The 24,758-nt window shown below is 40.3% G+C and overlaps 1 protein-coding gene across 1 annotated transcript in view; it reads right to left on the bottom strand.

Annotated features, from left to right (window-relative positions):
• Positions 1 to 3,815: 3,815 nt before the first annotated feature.
• Positions 3,816 to 24,758, bottom strand: part of LOC139203351 (metal transporter CNNM4) — a 47,807-nt gene continuing 26,864 nt past the window's right edge. The window contains exons 5-7 of the mRNA XM_070833036.1: positions 12,651 to 12,747; positions 4,958 to 5,136; positions 3,816 to 4,432 (exon numbers count right to left, since the gene is read on the bottom strand). Of these exons, the coding sequence (XP_070689137.1) occupies positions 4,175 to 4,432; positions 4,958 to 5,136; positions 12,651 to 12,747 (534 nt within the window). The 3' untranslated portion in view covers positions 3,816 to 4,174. The remainder of the gene's footprint in view (positions 4,433 to 4,957; positions 5,137 to 12,650; positions 12,748 to 24,758) is intronic.

The raw sequence follows: 24,758 nt of genomic DNA on the forward strand, positions 1-24,758 counted from the left end.
CAAATTGGTGGATTTGGGGAAAATACTGCTTTCCTCATTATAAAGTGCTTCTATCTTTAATCACAGATGAGTTCTGGTTTAAAAGATTTCTTAGAAGCACTCAGTGGTTGAGTTAAACATCAGCAGGTGGATCGTAATGACCCTTCAAAATAAAATCTTCATCACCAGCTTCTGCTCACTGGGGTTTTCTGACGAAGCTTTTCTGTCGAGTCAAAAATGCATTTTAAGATGAACGTTAAGATGAACGTACTTTACTATACAGTACAAAAAAGACCTATTTATGTTGTGCACATACGAATACAGATGTTAAACTTCCTGCGTAAAAAAGTAAAATCTTGTTAATTTTACATTGGTTTTAGTCTAGTTTTGTTTATAGTTTTGTCTTAAAATGACCTACAAATAAAACAAAAACCATATAAACTTTAACCTTTAGACATTATGTTGGGGATTCGGGGTGAAAACTGTCTACAGATACTAATTTCAAATTATTCTGCTTGGTAAAATGTTTATATCTAAAGCCCATTTAAGAACGGAATGTAAATTTGCTTTTCAAAAGAAAAAAGATAAACTGCAAAGCCAATTTGGTTTCTCATGCATATTTCAGTTTCTAAATGCACTGGTACTGTCACCTAATTATGTGAATTACTGAAGTGATCCTTCCAATATTACTTTTATTTTCCCTTTTGTTTTTCCCCTTCTTTATATTATAATTACACCATGTTTTCGTGTGTTATGTGAATTATTTTGCCTGTAATAAATCAAGAAAGAAAAAACAAGTCCACAAAAATACCCAAACATTCAAATAGTAAAACTGCTGTCATAAATGCCTTAATCACCAGTGCATAAGATTTTATTTTCAGTTTTATCAAGATCAGATTTTCAGCTTCACCCCCATTTGGCTTCGTTTAACTCACCCAATGATGCTACTAAACATCCAGTCTGCTGTGATGTTGCTGCTGTGAAACTCCACACTGGAACATAAATAGTGTGACTGAACATTTTCCAGTTAAAAAAAAATAAACTGGACAGTAGCTCAGCGTCTTTAAGGATCAGGTAAACCCGACACCAGGCTCAAACTTAAACATTTTAAGGCAGTGTGAGTAAATAAACTGACTTTAATAAGCTGGATGGCAAGGCATCAAATAATTGCAACTTGTGGAGAAAATGTTGGCAAAGTTGTTGAAAAGATAAAACACCGGGAAAGCTCAGACCCACAACGCATCAGCCCAGAAAACTTTACTCTGTAGATTATCACCGCTGTCTTTGGCAGAAAGTCCTCTCAAACTCAAACACGTGACATAAAAAGACGATTTAAAATTTCTACTTGTTTTTGCAAAACTAAATCAACTATCCGCGACTACTTCAGGACGCTTCCTGCCTGATCGAACGCCATCTATGTGTTGATTTACAAAAAAATGGAAAAAATATGACTCCCCTTTCAGTCTGACTCAAAAGTACAGTATGTTAATTTTGGTTTTTCTCCCAAATCACCAGTGCTATTTAAGCTTTCCAAGTAAAAACCACAAAATGTCATCATAGTTATTTAACCTTTGGTTTCAGATTCATGCAGAAAAATTAGATGCAAGTGTTTTGAATTTCTTCTTCCGGGAAAGGAGGCATCGTGTTTCTGACATTATATTTTCTGCAGAAGAGAGAAATGACAAGCTGGCCAGATGTTTTAGAACAAGCAGCACAGTGCGTCAGTAGCTTTACTTCGTTGTTTGTCAGCGTTGTTGATTGAGAATCTGACAGGAAAAAAGAAAAAGATACAAAAAAATCCACCATCACAAACTCGTCTTTAACATTAAGTGTTATAATCATATTGTTGTATTATTGTTATTTCATGTATCGTTCTCCTAACGTCCTACATTTCCCAGAATCCCCTTTTCACAACATCTAGAGAGCATATGGGAACTCGTTGGATTAACCTGTGATTTACGTGTGTTAAGTGGAAGAAAACATTTGGCGATATCGACAACAGAGCAGCAAAATGAGAAGAAAAGAAGGGGGGGAGAGATGCATTCTGGTACATGTAGGTGTTGGTGAAATCATTCTCTACTGTGTGTGAACGCAGAACAGCGTTCAAGAAATAACACGACTGGAAAGCAGCCTTTTCTCTTTGGTTTTACAAACTAAAACTTTTCATTTCATCACTATAAAACACCACTGGGGCTCTGCTGAAAGTCAGGCGAAGATCTGTCACAGGACACAAAATTTAAGAGTTTCAGAATAGGTTCGTCCTTTAACATCTCCTCAGAAGAAACAGTAAAATGTAACTGGAGTGTGTGCAGTTCAGTGAAAAACATGCATTGTGGTGATCATAAAATATACAACATTGTTTCCCATAAAAGTGGCAACATTTGGCTGATGCCACAGCTGAGCGTTCTGTTTGGCTACACAAATACAAACAACCGTAAATGGTGACGTTTGCTGTTCAGTATGCTGGAGATACCCCCTTCCCCACATGTGATTTAGAAAAAAACAAACAAAATAAACCCCCAACATAACCACTGAATGCAAACAAACATTTAACATGTAAAATCTCACAATGAGGCAAAATAAAAATCACATTTCTGGTGCCTCCATTGACAATAATACACACACACACACTCAGTCACACACACATCGAACTCAATAAATAAAGTCTCAGATTATCTAGTATTTTCTAGTCAGAATGTGATCAAGCTTCCCTCTTTTGGTTTCTGTTCCCACCGAGTCTGGTGATGGCCATTTTGGTCATGTACACACACAAACAAACACACACACACGCGCGCGCGCGCGCAGACGGCCCTCCCTCCTTCTACGAAGAAAGGACGGACTCGCCAAGTCTCAGTGCTCTCCGACATCGACCGCCTCTGAGAAAACCGACTCCGGGTTTATCTGAAACACCGTTTTCTGATCCGTCATCTGCCAGAGAGAGAAAACGAAGGGAGGCCGCTGGAGAGCAGGGTGGCCACAGTTAACGTACCCTACACATTTAATTCAACACATTCATTGTAATCATATTGATTGTCTTAATCACGATACAGACTGGCTGTCTATCGCTGCTGAATCTCTTAACAACTCTGGTATAAAGGCTCTGGGCTACTCACTGCTTCTATCCAGGAAACAAGAAGGAAATAATATATATTTATAATTATGTGTATATATACATATATATATATATATATATATATATATATATATATATATATATGGATATTTATAAATCCACCCCAAACCGCCCCCCCCTTAAAAGAGTCAGTAGGAGTCTTGTGTGTCTGTCTCACATCAATAAATATGTCACTATAAATTTCTACGGAACATATATTACTGTATTTGAACTCCGCTGACATGCTCGGGTCTTTGTCTTCTAGCTGTATGAGAGGTGCGGAGGGGAAGCAGGCTGCTACACATGCGGCGGTGGGTTTTTGGGTTTTCCCGGCTTTTTTTGACCGTATTTGTGTGTATGTACGTCGGGAGGGAGGAGGGGGGAGGGCGGGGTCTCCCTGAGTCTTTGATTAGGGACAGTGAATTGGAAGCAACACACACACACATTTAAAAATGCGCGCACACACACACGCTCATACTCAGAGGAAGAAACTCGCCTATGAACGCTGATAATGTTGATGGCCGAGAGAGGGAGGAGCTTTCTGGTCCAGACAAGCAGGTCCTTCAGATCTTTGTCATCAGTTAATACATTAAGGAGCTTGTGCAAACACAGACACACACACACCACACACACACACACACACACACACACACACACACGCACGCACGCACGCGCGCACACACGCGCACACACGCACAGATACAGACACTCCTTTCTGTCCTTTCTGTCAATGAACTACCATAGATGGTTGTTAGATTTATGATAGAAAAGTAGATGTGTCAAGTTCTCACAATACACTTTGGCATGACTCTGTGCGTGTGTGTGTCTGTCTGTCTGTCTGTCTGTGTGTGTGTGTGTGTGTGTGTGTGTGTTCTGTTTAATCCTTGCATATTTACACAATATGCATGCACATGGCTTGTCTCTTTATGCCTTTTCTGCTGTTCCAAGACATGTGTTTGCATTCCCACTCACACACACACACACAGACACACACACACACACTCCTCCCCTCCTCAACATACATTCAAGCGAAGTAGTGCATACGTGCAAACGTAGGAGTTTTGGGGGGAGGGGGGCAGGGTGTCAAATGCTGTTTTCCAGCTGGCTGTGGTGGTTGGCTGTGTGCGGCGAGTTCTGCTCGTTGAGGAGGAGAAGTGTCGTCTCATCCGGTCCGTTCTCGGTGGGAGTGGAGTCGGCCCCCAGGTCCGCGATGGTGGTGTTGGCGGTGGCGGGGGGAGTGGTCTGATCCAGGCGAATCGTGTTGTGGCCGCTCTCCGGTGACTGGGGCGTGCTGTCCAGACGAGACGCCATCAGGCCGTTCTGGTACTGAGCCCGAGTGATCTGAAGGACAGAGGAGGGGGATCAAAACTTAGGGTTTCATTCTTTCGTCTACGAGAGTAAAGCTTAAAGGAATAGTTTGAATTTTTTGGGGGGGAATATGTGCTTGTTTGTTTTCTTGCTGAATAAATGAAACAAGATTGAGACCACTCTGACGTCTGTATGGTCATGTGAAGCACCGGCCTCATACTGAAGGGACAGATATGACATTTTTATCCATCTTCTCACCTGATTCTTGCAAATGAAAGACGAAAAAGCAAATAAGCAAATTCCCCAAAATGTCCAGCTGTTACATTAAAGGAGTGAATGATCGCTGACATAATTTATCTCAGAAAAAGTAACCGTGACACGGCTTCTTGTTAAAGAAATCAATTACTTGACATAAAACATTAATTCAAAAATGATTTTATTGTGTCAACTGTCAGAACCATGTAATAAGTAATCAAAATCGAGCCGTGTAATAATCTACGATAAGAGGTTTGGCTACCTCTGCTGCATCTGGTTTACACTCCCAAGTTTTTAACCAACCTTGACAAACTGCAGGTCGGTGAGAGCTCGGACGTAGAAGTCGGGTGTGTACTGCTGCGAGGGGATGCTGTTGTTGAGCTGGCTGTTGCTGCCGCTGACGGAGAGCGACTCCGTCCGGTCGGCTCCGCTCAGGGAGGCTGTGCGGTTCAACCCGCTGAGGTGGGACGGCGAACGAAACTCTGCAAACGTGCGCACACACACACACACACAAAGAAAGATTACCAGCAGCTCACGTTTGCCACTAAAAGACAGAGCTGTGCGATAAAGATCTATCAGGGATGTATGTTTATGTGCATAAAACAGGAAACACCATTTATCTCGGCAGAGAGCTGCTGTGTGGCGTCACACTACTGCTTCAAAGCCATTCATTAATTAATGACTCTATAATCAGACCTCAGGAGCACAAGATGCAGTGTAAGTTTGAATGCTGGTTAATTTTAATGATATGAATGAATAATTAGTGACACCAGAGGTATAATGAATGCACAAAACACCAGTAACATCTAAACAAAAGTTCATTCGAATCTGTGAGAGCAAAAGAGACAAACGAGAGAAACGGGGCGTTAATGTGCAGTTACTCCAAACAAACTCATGACCGCCTCTGGTGTACATACCCTTTGTTTCACTATCACACACCCAAAGGCAGTGACACGCAAAAGAAATTTCCAACAGCAGAACAAGCAGTGACTCAGTTTGTGTGTATAAGGACGTCTCATATTCACCAGACTTGTTCTTTACTCTATTTACTATATTTAGTATTTTCACTGACTGCAAATTCATGTATCGCTCATTTACAGAGGTGGAAGCTATATTCAGTACTCTAATACGTAATAATAAAAAAAATACTCTAATACTAGAGAAAGAGGAGATGTCAATAAATACTTTAAAATGTCCTTATGTCTGTTTACATCTGCATTATTTGTGTTCTAAACCATTTTTAAATGCTTACGTGGTGCTTTCAAATGCTACATAAGGGGGTTTAAGTTAAATCTTACCTGAAACACTCAAAAGTAAACTTGTTTCATTCGGGTTTAGAGCAGAATTGCATCATTTAAATAAACTGCAATAAACTGTCTGTTATGATTTTTTCTTCAATTAATCGTTTGGTTTATTAAAAAGTCGGGGAAAATGCTGATCAATATGTCCCAGAGCCCAAGGCGGCATATTTAAATTACTTATTTTGTAGAAAAGCAGAAAATACTCCCACTGCCATTTCTCCCTGAAAAGTGTCTCCAACAGTTATCAAATAATCAAAATAGGCACCGATTAATTGTGTGTACGTTGTCTAATGGATTAATTCACTAATTGTTACAGTTGTAAAGTAAAACTTTTTTCTTTTTTAAATCACAGTTTATAAAAACAGGAGGCCCTGCTTCCATCAGGTTAAGTCTGTTCGGGCACTGAGTCACAGTTGCTTCCTGATAACAATAATGATTAGAATAATTATCTCACAGACTAAAAGAGACTTCCTTCAGCTTGTTATTTTCCACCTCTGCTCAAATACCAAAACCACGATGAGTAACTTTCATGGCGTCATCGAGGTTACAGTTTATCTGTTTTTTTCCTTTGATTGTGGCATGCTGATTTCAAACCAAACAATACTCTCCAATTTGTCACACACACACACACATGCACACACACTTCACACCCATGCTCTTTACCATCCATGTATTATTATTACCAGTAGGTGTGAGTCTTCCAGCAGGGGGCCTCAGTGAGTCATAGGACACTGTTTTACCTGGACACGTCAACTGCGTTAGCTTTCAAGGAATTAAGCTAGCTAGTTAATCCTGGATGTCTACAGTACGGCTAGTTTTCTAGTTAGTGGTTAGATTTCACTTAGTCGTGAGACAATTTTCATTATGTTGACATTCAAGGCAAGAACATTTAAGATCCAGTTGGCAGCTTGTCTTTATTTAGCTCCTGTCGAAAACACTCAATACTAATATTTAGCTAGGAAAGGTTTTTGAGGCCTTTTAGCATCCATGTGACAGAGTAACAGACTCCTGTTTATGTCATGTAAACTTTAGTAAGATAAATGAGCTGACCATTGACTAAACAAAGTCTAAATATTTGCAGTGTAAGTGTAATCTGCTGTTTACGTCACTCTGAAGGCAGAGGACAGAGTTGTTTACTTTGTGGGACAACACGTCATATTGTTTCTTAATTTTCCATTTTCTCAGCTTCTGTCTCACAGACCAAAACAAACTGATGGAGCCAGAAGATGTTTAGATACATCACTGTGACCTAACATCAGGCTTTCAGGATCATTGTGATGACAGAAAAATATAAGTTGAAGATTTTTAAATTTTTCTTTCTAGTGTTAAAAGATTATTTGTACATATTTACAATACAGACATATACACATATATAGTTTTGGCCCAGTAGACAATGGCTGCAAGGTAATGCTTTGAGGCGATCGTTTTTATCACCGACAGGTTCAGAGATAGTCCTGCAAGAGGCTTTTTGTAGGCCACCAGACTCTATTGAGAAAATCAGAAATTTTACAACAAAAAACAACCTTGAGGTGCTGGTCTACCACTGCCTCAACACAATATTTGTGAAACACAATAACACAGAAAAACTAAGTGATCAACACAGCGGTACTCCAGTAACTCCCATTTCTGCAAGGTAAAAATGACTGTTTTTGTTAATGGAGTCTGGTGGCTTTGAAGTGAGCAATATAACAGCTGTTTCTGGGTAAACAAAAAGGATCTTCCAGGTCTGTCTCTCTAGGGATCCTTTCTGTAACGTTGTCAGTCACTTAGAACAGCACTGTGAGCCTGCCAGGGGCAAAAACAAGCACTTTTAAGTTATCCTTTAAGACATATAGAGAAGGGACCTACTGGATCTTCGAAGACTTTAAAAATCAGTGATGGTTTTCAAGCAACCAAAAATCTACTCATGGCCTGGTGTTCGCAGAATGAGTTAGTGTTTCTAAAATCAAAATTAGAGTGATGACCTCAATTCCAAACAACAATCCTCACTCATAACTTAATCCCACATTTTATGATGAAAAGACAACTATCTAAACATTTTCATTCATAATTACAAGACCGAGGAGGCAGTGGGATCGCATTTGGAACTGGGCATTCGTGATTAATAAACAGAAGATATTGGCTGCAGGTTTAATGAGTTTAACTATTTGTTGTGCTCTAAAATACTACAATCTATTTCAGCAATCAATGCCCTTTAATCTTGAAAACTAGGGTTTAAACTACGCTAAGAATGTGAGAGACAGGACAACAATAACCAAAAAACCCAAAAAAACAAACTTCCAGGCTGCATCACAATGGCTCCATGTTCTCTTCTTGATTCTTTTTATTGATTTAACAGTCTCAGTGACCTTAAACTGAAACACTGATGTAAAACAAACAGAGGAAGGAACCATCTGAAGCTATTAGGATGCACCCAAAGCTGATGCTGCAAAGAGCAGACAGCTTAACCCCTCGAGGGGCTTCAAGTCCCATCTGCTATCCCATGATGTTGTCCTCTCCCTCCCCATTTTATCTTAGAGGTGCCATGTGATCATTTTCTGTCCCCGGTTGTCCTGACACTTCACATTTTGGCAGATGGGCTCTTTGATCAACTTTGCGACAACATGAGAGAGGCCTGTTTCACCTCTGCGTCTCCTCTGCACTTCTGTCCTCCGATGCATCCTGTGTACTAATACAGTCGTCATCATTTCCTGTTTCAAACACTCAAACAGCGGCTGATTAAAAAAAAAATTGATTCAGAATGAGTGAGTTAAAATCTCCTCTCTACCTCTCTTTCTCCTCTCTATGAATCTGTCTGTGCTTTCATACAAAAAGTATCAACGATCGATAATGAGCACACATGTCCAGCTAAGGAAGGCACAGAGGTGAAACTGTTTCCAAACCCTGTTTACACCTGGTTAGTAAAATGCGGTCAGGTCCATAATGTTTTATATGTGGATAAGAAAATGTGACAAGATCAACCTGATAGTCCACGAAGGGGCTGTGTGAGGGTGTGTGGATCTCTAGCAGAGGTAATGTGAGCTCAAATAATCAATATTTAGAGTTAAAATCTGATAACAGCTGCATTGCTGATATGTATTCAGCTTAAATGCAGATATAATTAGTTATTATTAGTTTATTTTGTTACTATAATCAAGATATTTCGTACTAGGGCTGCAATTAGCAGTTATTTTTATTTAACATGTATTTAAAATGCTGTTTATTTTCTCAATTTGTCTATAAAACTAAGCTGTTAATAGTGAAAATTGTCCATCACAAGTTCTCAGAGGCCGAGGGAACGACTTAAAATTGTTTATTTTGTCCAGTTCTACTGTACAAAACCCAAATATATAAAGTTCACTATTACAGAAGACAAATGTTTCTATCTCAGAGGCCTAATCCAGAGAGTTTTCAGCATTTCTGTTTAACAAAAAAATGACCTCAATGATTATTAAACTATTTTAACTGATTCTGATTATATTTCTGTTGATTTGTTGACTCACTGTTGCAGCTCCAGTTTGTACTGAGTGTGACATTTTACATTTTGGCACACTTAAGGCAAACATATTTTGGGCGTTTTTTGGTTAGTTTCTGGCCAACATATGCACAATACTGACATAAGAGACAACACTGGCCATGCTGCTGTATCATTCAGGCTCTAATTAACTAGACATTTATATCTTTGTCACTCTGCCTTCTACTACAGTCCGACCTGACAAACCTCTTGGTGATAAAGGAAATTTAAATTCATGCTGCACAGTAACATGAATGCTGACTTCCACCTTCGCATGTTTGCTCAGAATAGCTGGACTTTCTGCCTCCTCACCGCCTCCTACTGACCTGCTCTGGGGGTGTAAATCAGGTCCTTTTGGTCGATCAAAGAGCTTATTTGCCAAAAAAACAGCTGTTATAACTCTAAATTCACTGTCTCTAAAGGGTAGATCTGCATTGAATCCCACGGGGCAGAAAACTGCTGCTACACTGCTGTCTGTGGGGTGAAAACGTTTGGCCATCACACAATCAGTGATGTCATAGCAGGTAATGACATCACTGTTTGCATTGTATATGGAGGTGCGGCTGGTAATCCACTGTTTCAACCCATAAAGAGCAGTGAAAAAGCAATTTTCTGCCTTTTGGTACCAAGTGTTCATTTACCTTTTAACTGATTTCTAACGCAAAATATCTACTATAACTCCAAAGCCACGCCTGGCCAATCAGAAGCCAGGCCTGCCCCCCCCCCCCCACAAAACCCCGCCCGTTCTAGGTGTTAAAGGACCCAGACATGCCGGAGTTTACCTGGCAACCGAGAGAACAGAGAAAACCTCTTAAAGGAGAGGTGGCGGGGACGAGGTGCAGCCACTGAGAGGAGAGAAGGGAGGGAAGGGGGAGGTGATCGATGGGACAGAGGGAGGAGGGTTGGGGATGAACGAGGGGGAGGGGAGGGAGAGTGAGTGAGACAGTGGGAGACAGAGACACAGATCTGCGTCCAGACTGGGTGAGGGAGGACATGCAAGTTCCAGGAAAATCACATCACATCACATCACATCACATCACATCACATCACGTGACACCGTTTATCAGAGGTTCGATGACATGGATGAATGTGTGAGCTGCTGAGTGATGAGATGAAAACAAAAAGGAGAGAGCGATGTATGTGGACCAGGCAACATTTAGGTCTTTCCTGGTGCTCGCTGGGCCAAATGAAGTGGGTTTTTCATGCCCTGCAGGACTTAAAGTAATCAGACTGGCCCCTTTCTCTTGTTCTCTTGTGTCTGTATGAGTGACAAAGCTTTACATATTTTTAATATCTTCAGCCGGATTTATACTTCTGCATTGAATCTAAGCTCAACCTAAGCTGTAGCAAGTGGTGGTCACCGCTGTGTGTCCGTGCTGCCTGAACTACTACTTGGCAGTGAGGTTTCTCTGCCACTGTGTTGAGTTTTTTTCCAGTTTCTTCGTGTGCTTCAATCAATGGCGGCTGAAAGTGAGCAGATTTACTGAAAAATTACAGCAACGAGGTGTGTAAGACCACTGGGCTACCTGAGGATGACGGAGACATGAACTGAAAGATCAAACTGGCACAAGTGGACAGACAGACAGACAGACAGACAGACAGACAGACGGAATGTCTAAAACAACACAAAACAAAGAAAAGCTGACAGAAAAAAAATAATAAGAGAGACTTTTTCTATTTACAGACATGAAAGTGCATGAGAGAGGAAGAAAACAGGAGGAAATATATAAACGTATAAAACCAAAACCCTCTGGATTTCATATCATACAGCGCAAAGAGCACATTTTCCCTGCTGGATTTATTTAAAATAAATTCTATGCTAATTAACTAATTTTCAAAACACACTCTATACGTGAATAAAGGTTAAACAAAAAGAAGTAGGAAGTTTGTATAATCTGGAAAAGGACATCTGACTGAAAATTAGACAGATAAAACACATCAATAAAACAAAAAGACTCTGCAGACAGATTCCACACACTGTTTGATGTGGGATGTAAAGTGGGAATAGATGAATATAAAATTTTCTAATAATAATAATAATAAATAAACACTTGTTTATTTCAGTGAACTTTGTAAAGCACTATGAGACACTCTGTTGTGATATTGGGCTATACAAATAAAATTGAATTGAATTGAATTGAAAATTCTCCACACCAATCACCACACATGCATGTTTAAAGTTAAATGAAATCAGTATGTGGACGAATCTGCAGTTGTCCTCTAAAGCATTTCTCCGACTAGGAGTGTTTATCTTTACTCTGCAGCCATGTTGATGTTTTAATAAACGATAATAAAGAGATGATTTCAGGATGAGGATCTGCTGTTTTAACAGGTTTTAATAGGTGACTCTAAGCAGCACTTAGAGAAATGCTGAGATGTTAGGCTGAAAAAAAGAAAGAAAGAAGGACATGATGCTACAGCCACATAAAGATCTAGATGTGTATTTTGAATGTAAAATAACACATTAATTATGCTACAAACCTGTAATCAGATCATGTGCTGCTTTGCATTAGTTTGTCTACATTTTGGGGCATGCTGTGACAATTATTATCTATTATTCCTTTCTTAGAATTAACATGTTTACTTACTTGAAAATTAAAACTGACGCCACACTGACGAAGCCGAAGTGATGCTCTCGTTCCAAAACTTAACTCCAGTTTGGACAAACATTTTCCAAATGTTAACAGATATGTTACATACAGAAATGGAACCTGACCCACTTCTGGTGGTGCTTAAAGTCTCTGATCAGTTTTCTATCGCTTAATAAACGTCAACAACAAGAACTGCAGCAAAGACACTTGTTTTGATGTTTTGGGAAAAGGCTCCGGTCAAACTCTCTCACCTGGAGGGAGACAGTTAAACAGGATCTGTCTTCCCCTTCTCTAATACGCTGATAACCCAAACTGAATAGTTTAGACAGTGTTGAAGTCTTGTAGATGGGGGAGACGGGGGTGCGATAAGGGGACATTTGGATTCATGTCCTTTGCTTTTATTTTTGTTTATATGCTCTGTATCTATCTCTTGTAATACTACATTTTTCTTATGACTGATTCAAAAGACTTAAATGAATATTGAATTCAACTTAACAGAATCAGCTGTTGTACTGTAATGTTTGCACAAGGGGGCAGTAGAGATGTTGAAAATACAGACACCACACTGAAAATACAAGAGGAGAAGAGAGGAGAGGAGTTTTTGGACTCACCCAGTGTGGGAGCACTGAGCGCCATGACGCCGTAGAAGGAGAAAGGTCCGGTCTCAAACTTCATGTTCTCGTTGCCGGCCTCCACCTCCACTCGTCCCTGAAACAGAAACAAGCATGGATGTCATGGAGACAACAGCAGCAGCAGCAACACATCAGGACAAGTGACAAACAACCAGCAGCCTGAAGTATTTCTATCTCACAGAGACACTGGAGGGAGAACAAGTTTAAGATTCACTCTGAAAAAGTGACGAGAAGAAACAACACAAAGTAAAATACCTACACTTGATATTATTCAGCTGTTTGAATAATTCACAGACTGTTTCACTGCTACATAATAATTTAAATAATAATAATTAAAAATTTAGATTACTCTTAAATCTTCAACAATGATTAAATCAAAGAATGGACTGCAGGCAGTGTTTTTGTGCTTTATATTTCCTTTGAAGTTTTTCCTGTCCCAAAAATTCAGTGTTTTCCCTTTATAGGCCTCTGGACTGTTTCTACTGATGAAAAAATACTTAAACATCACGTGACACCAAAAAAAATCCTCTTTAGGGTCCAGAAACTGTCAAGTAATCACTTTCATTATAAACTACTTACTTAATTTTTGCCAATAAATTGCTGTCAGAAAATAAGAAAAAAAATTGAAGAAAAATTGTCCAACCGCCAGTTCAAGACCCAAAAATATTCAGACAAGGAAAAGCATCAAATGCAGTGCTGGAGCATTTACTGGAGTATTGTACTCAAGTGCAAATCTGAAGTACTTGTACTTTACTTCTTTTGTAAGACTTGAAAGATTTCACTTCATTACATTCATCTGACAGCTTTCGTTACTTTACAAATTATGATGTTTGGCATAAAAAAGCAGCTTTTAAAATATGATGCTTCCTTGTAAAAGAAAACAGTTTATAGAAGTACAGCTGAAACAATTAGTTAAGTAGTCTAGTTAGTTAACTATTATGATTAAGTCATTATTCATGTGGAAACTTTTCATGGTTGGAACCTTTTCAAATGTGAGGATTTGCAGCTTTAATTAATCAAACAGTTTTAATGTATTTTTAATAATGTTGAGGTAATGTTGATGGACAAAACGAGCTTTGTGAAGGGGTCACTTTGGCCTCATTGTGACGACATTTCTCACAGTTTTACAAACCAAACAATCAATTAATGGAGAAAATAATCAGCAGATTAACCCAAAATGAAAACAATAAATAGCTGCAGTCCAACAAACACAAATAAATTCAAAATGAGCTCCAACTCAACCAACTCCATCAGAACAATACGGCTTTTATGTGGGAATAATAATCTGATGACAGAATAAATAATAGTACACAAGGGACATTTTACTGCTCCGAGTACTTTTACTTTTAATACTTGAAGTACACTGACATGCGTTTACTTCAGTAATATTTTGAACAAACTTGACTTTCACTTGTTGAGTATTTACAGTATCAGTACTTGTACTTAAATAAAGGATCTGAATAGTTCCTCCACCACTGATCAAGTTCTGACATTTGAGAATCTACCAGAAATATTTTTGTTAAATAAAAAATATTTAGGTAAAAATGACGAAATCTGTTTAGTTTAACTCTTAAAATAGTTGCAGGCAAATTCTCTGCCGATCAGCTGATCAATTCATAGACTAACTGTTACAGCTGTAAACAGCAGCAGAAATCACTAGGATGGACGATCAGAAACTCTTACAGACGCACTGATGCTGCCTTTAAATCCTGACTTTAAGGTTTTATGAAGTTCCACCGTTCGGCCAGTAGAGGGGGGCACAACCACAGGTCAGAGCAAGGTGGTATGCAGTATTTATTAGCGATTGTCTCTGGAGTGGCTCTGCATCGTCTGTGGGAGGGAGCATGTTGACTTTGGCCTTGATTAGACACGAGTAAGCACTCTACGATTCGGGATGTACAAGTTTGAAAAGGAATGCGAGTGCAGAGGGATGACGTGCTGCTCAGGATGAGAGGAGGGAGGCAGACGTGCTAGGGGTTCTTCGTAAAATTAAAATCAAGGCTGCACGGCGGAGGGATGCGGGAATTAGAGTGAGAGAGGGCGACTGGGGGCGGGGGAGAGGGCAGAAGGGGGTTAAGGAGGCCTCTGTGTTGGTACAGTGAGTTGGCGAGGTTTGGCCGGCTGGAATGTGTGAACTGCAGCAACAACACAGCACAGTTAATCCACGCTGTCAAACCTCCTTCCCTCCATCCCTCCATCCTCTGCCCCCACACACAGCGACTGGGCTGATGACAGCAGAACAGGTGGCAGAATAAAAAGGGAGACAAAAAAGAAAGGACAAAGAAGACAGTGCAGGGAGCTCCCTGCATCCATCAGTGACGATTAGATCAGAAAGTCAGTTTAAGGTCTTCACTTCCTACGTACAATACACTTTTAGGAATTTGAACATCAGCTTTTCTGCAGACGTTTGATTTGCAGAGTATAAAATCTACCATGGAGTCAATCCTTATGGAGAAAAACTGAGCTGGGAAGTCTTGCTTAACCCTAGAACACTAACCTAACAGTTAGTAACACCATCACTAACGTTGGGTATGTTTTACCCGATATAATATACCCGATAAAGTACAACAATACATGGCAAATTGAAGTACTCTTCATTTATTTCCTCCCCTATACAACGTCTCGTAAAACGAAAAAAAAAGGTATCATGGGGGGATCCTATAAAAAGGCTCTAAAATGAGTGAAAAATTAGGGAATCGTTAACGAAAAATTCCTTAAAAAAAAAGACACAATGTAACAATGAAAATCACGTGACCACAATTGCATGGGTGAAAATCACCCGACGTTAGTGTTGTAGGGTTAAACTTGTGCTCCATCATTTTCATTTCTAGTCAGGATTTTAAAGGTGCCATATTCTGCTCATTTTAAAGTTCATACTTGTATTTGAGGTCTACATGTTCAGTAAACACATTTATTCTTTCTCTTAGCAGAAATGAACTGTCTGAATGCCTCGTTTTAGAAAAACAGAACTCTTTACTCTACTCATCACTTTACTCTCATCTAGAAATCTTCATATTACTGAGCTTTGTGTAAAAGAAACAAAACGACGACGACGTGGACGTAGGCAGCCGGCCTGCTGAAGGGTTGTAGGAGGTCACATGTTCACCGGATGATGTAATAAGGAGAACCAAATCCAAACAGAGTGTTCTCCACAAACATTTACTGGAAGATGGTGCAGGAGAAAAAGAGGCAGGGCGGTCTTTCCTCATAGTTTGGCAGTCTGTAGGCACACTGGGGACATATTGTTATGTTGAAATGACATTAAAAAGCACATTTTGCATAATATGGGACCTTTAAGGTTTCCATACATGTCGGGATGGGCTGTGGGGATATGTATTTAAAATGATGCTCAAAACGTCAAAAAGAATGTTTGCTTTTGATGCACCAGTGCAGCCACGAACTCTATCACATCTTAGCTTAATGTTTCACTCAGTGTAAGCATCATGAAGCAGAGACGGGAGAAAGAGCTCGTTCTTTTCTGAATTTAGAAGATTTTGTGGTAAAATCAAAGGGAGAAATGAAGGGCATATAAGGGTTTATCTATTTGTTTTATTCAGCTGTCTGTAAAACTCCATGCTCAGTCAAATCAGACCTTATTTACCTCCAAGTACTTTTCTCTTTAAGGCCTCCTGGAGTTAACTGGTGTGACAGAGAACAACCATTTACAAACATAAACGATCTGTTAAAACCATCCCTCATGCTATTTTAGGGTGCGTGCCAATTTAGAAACCTGGCTTGGATATTACAGAGGAGGTAGGGGGGCAGTGAGTGCGTCTGTCAAGTTACCAAATAGGCTGCTCCCATCACAACCGCTGTGCTGAATTAAGCTCACAACGTCTCCCCGCGGCTCCACGGCGAGCGCTTCACCACCGACGTCAACGCTGATCAGGACCGAACTCCATCAGCGCTGCTCTGACGCTGAAGACCAGTTTAAAGCACAAGTCTGTGCTGTTGAGCTGCATTTTCCTCACAAAAACACGACGTAAAGCCATTTCATCACCCATTTTGATGCTTATCGACAGGAGTACTTTCTTATTCACTGTCTCCTGGGTTGCAATTTGCAGTTCCTAATAACAGTGATGAATCTGTGGATGATCTAAAAAGGTAAAACATGAAGATAATAAGTGCTCAGAGGCTCAGGTGATGTCTTCAAACAGCTTGTTTTCTCCAAAACCCCAAAATATTGAATTTATAGTGATAAATAGAGAAAAGGAGGAAGTCCTCACATTTCCCAAGCTGGAATCAATAAATGTTTGCTGTTTTTGTTTGATAAACGTGATACACATGTGATAATGATACCATGCAAACGCTCTGACAGTGCAACTAAACATGTTCGTCTTCTGTCATAAAAATTAGCCCTGTGGACAGACCGTGAAAAACAGAAAGAGGAAAATAGTGTGTGAGGGGGCCGTCAGTGGACATTAAATCCCAGTTCATCAGAGTGATTCATGTCTGCGTCAGCCTGTGGCCTCACACACAAACTGTGAGTGATTCTGTTTCAGTCACTGCTGTATTGATGGCAGATATTCGGCCTTGTGGACCCTTTTTTTTTTTTACGTATTTGTCCAGTTGTGGTGACAGTCTCTCCCTTCACCTCCTTCCACTCATATTTGGAGTGTAACTCATTTGCCAAGAGAGACAAAAAACAACTTTTTTTTAAAAAAAGAATTTTCTATAGATTTTGCATTAATAACATTAACATGAATTCTATTGTGAATGATCTGAAAATGAGGAGTAAAATGATGACCGAGTTTTGGAGGTACTGAATGTTTTGGAGGCTGGCGTGTGGAGCGCCCAGTCAGGTGTGTCCAGGTTAAAAATGTGCACCGTCATACCTTCAGGCTTGTACTTCATCCTCATCCTCATCCTCATCCTCACTATGTCCCTCCTAACATGAGCATGTAGCCAACGATCTCATCAGTGTTTGGTCTCCTTCGCGTTTCACGACCGTGCTTTGATGTTCAAAAATAGATTCGACTCTTAAGCTGTTTTTGTGCAGAAAGTTAAAAAAAAAATCCTTAATGAGGACAGTCCCTCCATCTGTCAACACCCAGCTCCCAGCGTGTGGAGATTTATTTTAAAAGGTAAACTTAGTGGACATGAATGCCTTTGCTGCAACACGCCAGTCCAAATTCATTCAGTCACACACATTCACACCTGCTCAGCATAACCACGGGGGGTCTACCTTCGGCGGCTGAGTAACCAGAGGTCAAATGACTTGTTCAAGGTCAACCGGTGCTGAAAGAGGAGCTGACATTCACTACAAACCTTTTCCGCTTCTGGCTTTTCTACTTTGTTGGAAAGGAAGATCGAAACAAACTTAAAAGAAATTAAAAGAAATCAACCACGAGGATGGAGACTTTGTCTGCTAATTTAGCCTGCTGATGTTAATATCTACTTCTTCATTTGACACCTATAATGCAAAGGTTAAACTTCCTTTACTCATGACTCCTTCTCTGCTTAAAGTATATAAGCAGATTTGGAAAAATGCTAATCACCTCCCAACATATGGTCGGCTATGTGTGTATGTGAGCGTTGGCTGGGGTCAAATACTTAGCCTGTAACACGTGCACATGCACAAAAAAAACTCACGCATGCCTTGCGAGCATGCAGAGGGCTGAGTCCACCGACCACGCTGCGGCATGGCTGGGGTTTGATTTAAAAGGGAGGCACGGGGGAGGGAGGAGAGAAATAACAGCGGGAGGTGGAGGACAGGAGTGAGAGGTGTAAAGCCTGCCGGTGCTCCGGTCAAACCCGTTCCCCAAGATCTGCAATGCCAATACAGCCTGCCAACACTTGGAGCAAATAAACTGCACCAACATTGGGCTTTTTATTAAAAAGTGTGCTTTGAGTGGGTCAACCCTGGTCACAAGCTTTTATCGCTTTTATACTTCGTGTGAGCAATAACTGGAGAGCGCAGGAGAGTTTTACATCTGAAATAAAAACCTGGTTAAAAAACAACCACCTAAGCCTCTATGTGACAAAGGTCAGACTTCACTACTGCAGCCTGTCGCACATTTGATCATGTAAGACAATGAATAAGCAGGTGGCTACAGACTACTGTGGGTTGGGAAACACTTGCTTAACAGTGACAACACCGATTTTATCACTTCTGGTCATTAGAAGTAAAAACAAACACACACAAAGTTGCTATGCAACACCAGCAGTTTGCAGAATCCATTAGAGATATGCAATTATGAGATGCTTAAATTCAAAAGCAGTTTATAAAGTCTAAAGGGTCTTAACTTAAGTCATTGCACTGGGTTATTGAATGCCTGATTCTGATTGGTCCATCACAGCATTGTACGATCTGTTATTTCTGTATAACAGATCGTTGCTATGGACACCGTTCTGATAGCGGAGGCAATAAAATCATTTTCAAATCAATGAAATCATTTAAAGCCAGTAAGCGGGATAATGTACAGCGAGTGGGGGTCATTATTCAGTCCTGCACCACCCTGTTGGGGTTCGTTTTGCATAGTACATAATGCAGGACGGTCATAATGCATCATGACCGGCTCGCTGTATATTGTCCCTTACTTAAAGTCTCCAGGACACCCTAAAGGAGTCAATTATTCATTTCAACTTTTTATTTTTGTTACTTTACAGCAAACTGGAAACAGAGGTTTCCACACATTTAGATCTGTGCTGTGTTATCACTTCATTTATTAGCTTTTTTAGCTCACTTCACGACAAAAATCTAATCAAACAGAACAGAAACTCTCATTAATCTGGATTTCGATACCATAAAGCCCCTGAAAACCGTTTTTTGTCATCAGGGGTCCTACCTGAACACAATATTATCTGCCGACGGTGGAGTTTTTAAGATAACAGGAGATATTCCTTTATTGGTCCCTCAATGGGGACATTTACAACGTTATAGCAGACAGGAGGAGATATCAAAGAAAATATGTACAGTTTAGACAGAGGAAGTATAAAAATAGAAACCATATACACAAGGGGAATATCAAAAAAGAAGGGGGAGAAAAAGCATTGCACATTGTGAAGTGAAATTTTTGTTGATTCACACGAGATTTCTGCTTTTGTGTTTCTGTATTTGTTGCTCTCAAAGGTTTGAAGCGTGTGAGGCTCAAAATCTGACGACAGCTGTGCGGCTGTTTGCTCATTTTTCCACCACTGTCGTTCAAACCCGATCAAACTCCACCCACACGGGCACGACGAGACAGATTAACTCAGTTTATCTACCATTTCCTCCCAACTTCAGCTTTGATACTTTCTTGTTAAGTGTAATTAATATTTGATGTAATACACAGTTTCAGCTTGAAACCTCACTGAGCTGTCGATAAAATCTCGTGCTGAGCAGCCAAACATTTTTTGAATGCACAAAACTTTATTTTAAATTCTAGCAAAACAGTATGTTGGGCTGAACTTAAGGGACGTGTGTATAAAATGAATGGAGCCATTCAGTCGTTATTTAAGTTTAAATATTTCACTTGGTGTAAACATCACATAGTGAAGAGCTGGAAGAATGCGACACAGGATACACACAACAAAGCCACTTAAAAAGGTAAAAGGGGGGAAAACTGAGTGTTTAGAAGTAGAGCTGTGATTATTAATTAGTTTGATCACTGACTAATCATTTAAGTCTTTATTCAAGCAAAAATTCCCAAAATTTGATTCTCAGGTTCTCAAATTTGCCAATCTTTCTGCCTGAGAAGACAACATTAAATTTTACCAGGTAGACTCATAAAAAGTGATGATGAGTATGGTAATAAAGGTCAGAGGATATCGTTGTACTTTGGCACCATTACCGTAGAGCACCGTCATTTTAAGCCTCTAGAGGTTTGAGCTTAAAGTTCAACAGCAATGTGAGCTTCTGGTAGTGTGTTTTCAATACCACTTGCACTATAGGTGGGTCTAGGTCAAAGGTCAAGTCGGCTTGTTATGACTCACTCATTAACAACGTGAGCGAGAGAGCCCCGACCATCAAACTGACGCACATCGGGGCACTGATTTGTCTTAACTTTCAAACGCAGTGATCGTTTGGCTGCTTTCCGTTTTAGTCATGGCACTAATCAAGGTCAGCGAGGGCAGAAGGGTAAAATAATTTTTACACACTAAGAGCAGTTAAATAGCACTATATTCACAATTTAGCCCACATTTAGCAAACTCATGAAGAACAACAGCCAATCAACTGGTGATAAGAAACCAATACCATACAAAGACTTGCTTTAAATATTCAAAATAAACAGATACAAAGACAGTTTTATTTAATAACTGGACTTATCGCCTCATGGTTGTGACCATGATGTTACATCCACATCGATCTAGCCGACAACCCAAAAACATAATGCCTCCGGCCATGGCTGTCGCTGGTGAGGAGGCATTAAAACAGCAATAAATTCTAATGTATGAAAATCAGTGTCATAGCAAGAAGCTATTAGATGTGGGCTGTAGGGAAACATTTTAATTTTAATGTACTCAATCACAGCCTGAAGACTTCGTATAAGTCACAGTTTTGATGTCGGGCCGTCTGTAAAAGTATAGAAAAGGGTCCCTCTGGTCACTAAACATGGAAGCACCGATGGGGAAAGTGAATGAAAGGATTGGAATGGGGCCTTCATGTGAGCGAAGGGAAAGGCCTGTCAGTGTGTGTACTATAACTGACTATATACTATCTGTGGGTGTGTGTGTGTGTGCGTGTAGCCGCGATTTGTCAGCAGAGGTCTGAGGAATCATTGTCACAGGTTTGATAATAACTAAACACACATTCACACACGCACACATCCTGACTGTGTGAGGTTGTGGTTGTGTGTGGTTGTGTGTGGTTGTGTGTGTGTGTGTGTGTGTGTGTAACCAGTATCAGTGTTTAGTGGTTTGTGACCGAGTGTTTGTCATAAAATACAGTTTGAGCAAAGTTACTGAGTCATTTACGCTGTGAGACACACACACACACACACTTCTTCAGTGTGAGTCACTGTCAACATACAACCATCTAAAGCCTGTTCTTGACTCTCAAGTGTCAATGGTGTGAGGTCACACACACACACACACACACACGCACGCACACACACACACACACACACACACACACACGCACGCGCACACACAAACACACACACACACACACAGCTCTGCCTCCTTTTAAGTCCAGGAATATTTCTTATTCTCACAGGACTGACAATTTTCCAGCTTTTGTCCACAACAGGAAGAGTTGCTCACAAATATGCTCTGACCTAATTATTCTGGAATGTAACTACAACAGACGACTGGTTACACAAGATAAACAGTCTGAACACGTCACTTCATCACTGCATTACATTACATTACATTACATTAACTGGAGCCCTGCGCATAATCAAAAACTACATGGTGATAAACTAAACAGCTAAAGTAAGATGAACCAGACTATTACCTGGAGTGGGGCGATGTATCATGTTCCAAATGTGTTTAACAACATCATAAAGCAGTAATGAAAAAACTAATTTAATTGTTTAAGGCCTACAACCATCTCATGCCAACCATTTAACGATGACTTTTAGCCAAATACTTGTTTTACTTTATCAAACAGTCAGTTATCAATTATCAGTTACTTTTAGCTGTATATTACTCTTAAACCGGACTCAATATGTGGATATTTCTTTTTCAATCAAAGCATCATTTCTGTTTTTTTGAATCAGTGATGCTAAAAGTCTATCCGGGTACCCCCTGGTAACTACTTGTGGTTGGGATTCACTGATCCACACTACCAGGTGTTTGGTACTAAATGGGGAATGTATTATTATTAATTATATATATCATATATCATTAAAATAAACAATAAATAAAAGGAGCAGGGGATGATGGAGGTTTTTAAGCTTCAGCAGAAGAAATACCTGCGTCCTAATATCCCAAATGATTTTCCTGTTTATGATAAAAACTACAACAGAGCTATTTTCGTACACGGGCTGAACATCATTCCTTCCTTTCATCCAGACTTGATCTAAACAAAACATTTTTCGAACGGCAGAGTTCAACATTTCTGTACATTTCCAGGAGCTGAAGGAACGCCATGAAGACGACAGTGATCTCAGTCTGCCAGCATGGACGCCGACCTGAGGTCTGTGAGAATCACAGAGCATCTTCATAGACGCATGAATCACGCTGGTCATAAACAAACAGCCTGTCTGCTCACAGTGAACCAGGAAAACACACACACACACAAATGTACACACACACACACACACACACAGACACTATAAAAGGAGTGGAAGAAGGACAGTGAATTATCTGTATCTGAGGTTTTTAGTTCTCATGAGTCTACAGGACTCCCACACATCAGACATACATGCACACGCAATGCTAAAAATACAAATATGTAAATATACGTACACACACACACACACACACACACACACACACACACACACACACACACACACACACACACACACACAGAGTTTCCTCTACCTCTCAGTCCAACAGAGTCGCAGATGTTACGTGTTCAACAGTAACATGCTGACCTACATTAGCATACATAACAGAGACATCTGAGGTCAACTCTGAACTGCTTTAATCAAATATTAGGGAAGAATGTGAGGTGTGACTTAACCTTAACATATAACAGAGTTAGTTGAGATTATTCGCCAATTTCACTGATTGGGTCTCTATTTTGCCATCTACACTGCAGTTTATAAACTTAATTTAAAGTGCTTATGAGTGATCATTAGTCATCATTGTTTAATGTAGAGTCCCACTGTTAATGATCCTTTCATTTTATCCTAAATTGTGAGGCCATTTGTAAAGTCTGTGTCAGTCTGAGGGCTATGAATTACTCATTGATCATCCTCCTGATGTGCAGTAATGATGACTGAGATTTCTGGTGATATCTGGTGAGATGAATTACTGGTGCAGACGTTATAACTCGCCACAGAAGTGTGTAATGACCGCTGTGGGAGAAACGTGCTGATGAGACACAACACATTAAATTACACTTTTTCTATGTCCAAACATCTAGCGACAAATTAAAACAGTCTCTCAGCATCTTTCTCCCCGTCTCCACCATCCTGTTCCTGTTTCTGTTTCTGCCCTTCGTCTGTTTCCAAATAAGCACTCCTGGAATGTGAGAGTATAATTTTGTTTACAGGACAAATATGAGCAGCATAAAACCTCACACACGGGCCAGTACAAGACTCCTCAGACATACCATAAATGAATAATTCAGTGAGCAGTCTGCAGTGTATCTGTAATTACTGAAATTAAATATCTAATCAGCACAGAATCTAATGAAAACAGCCCTTTTATTCTAAGTGTGTGTCTGTCTATCTATGGATTACCTTTCATCACCTTTTATTGCAGAAAGGTGAAAACATCACTTCATCAACTACTTCTTTTATAAATCTGACTAAAACCCTGAGGATTTCCTTCTGAGTCACACTCACTCTCCACAACTATTCACAACTACTGGGTCCAGCGGCATCTTTCTCTCCGATGGAAAATTCCCTCCCTGGCACGCTGACACTGAATGCCACCCTCTCCAAAAAGGTCTCCGCGGATTATTCCACATGTGGGGTCTCCGCAACATCCTCGATATCCGGCCTCCCACGGGGAAAAATCTCACCGAGACGAGCGAAGGGGAGAAAGTGGGAATGATCCGCGGATTACTGGGCCCGGCTAATGACTGTTTGGGGACAATGACATAACCGCTGTGTGGGAACCAAATGTGTGTGAAAGAGTGAGATTAAGACAATGAAGCGTAATTTTCCCACCCTGTGGGATTTGGGCGCTCAGCAGAGGAGTGGAAACAGCAGAAGTGCGAAAGCGGTGATGGTGATTATTGTGTGTTTACAGTGTGTGTGAGCATGCAGAGACTCTCAGGTTAAAGTGGGTGTGTTTCTAAGTGCGCTGACAGCTGATGAACAGCAGGCAAGTGCTATGTCCTCCCCCCTTATCCTACATAATGGGGATCAATTAGTGAAGAGCACGTCCTTGAGGACAAGCAACGCCGCTCTCCTCATACCTCTGTCTGTCTGTCTGAGGTCTCAGCTGTCTGAAACCTCATTCGCCCTTTTCCCCCTTTCAGCTTCCTCCTGCCTTTCCTGAAGCCTTTTTCAGGCAAGAAACATGTAACGTTTCTGGCGTCATCTA

This window comes from Pempheris klunzingeri, chromosome 7, assembly GCF_042242105.1.
Source record: "Pempheris klunzingeri isolate RE-2024b chromosome 7, fPemKlu1.hap1, whole genome shotgun sequence".
In the NCBI taxonomy this organism is placed as follows: domain Eukaryota; kingdom Metazoa; phylum Chordata; class Actinopteri; order Acropomatiformes; family Pempheridae; genus Pempheris; species Pempheris klunzingeri.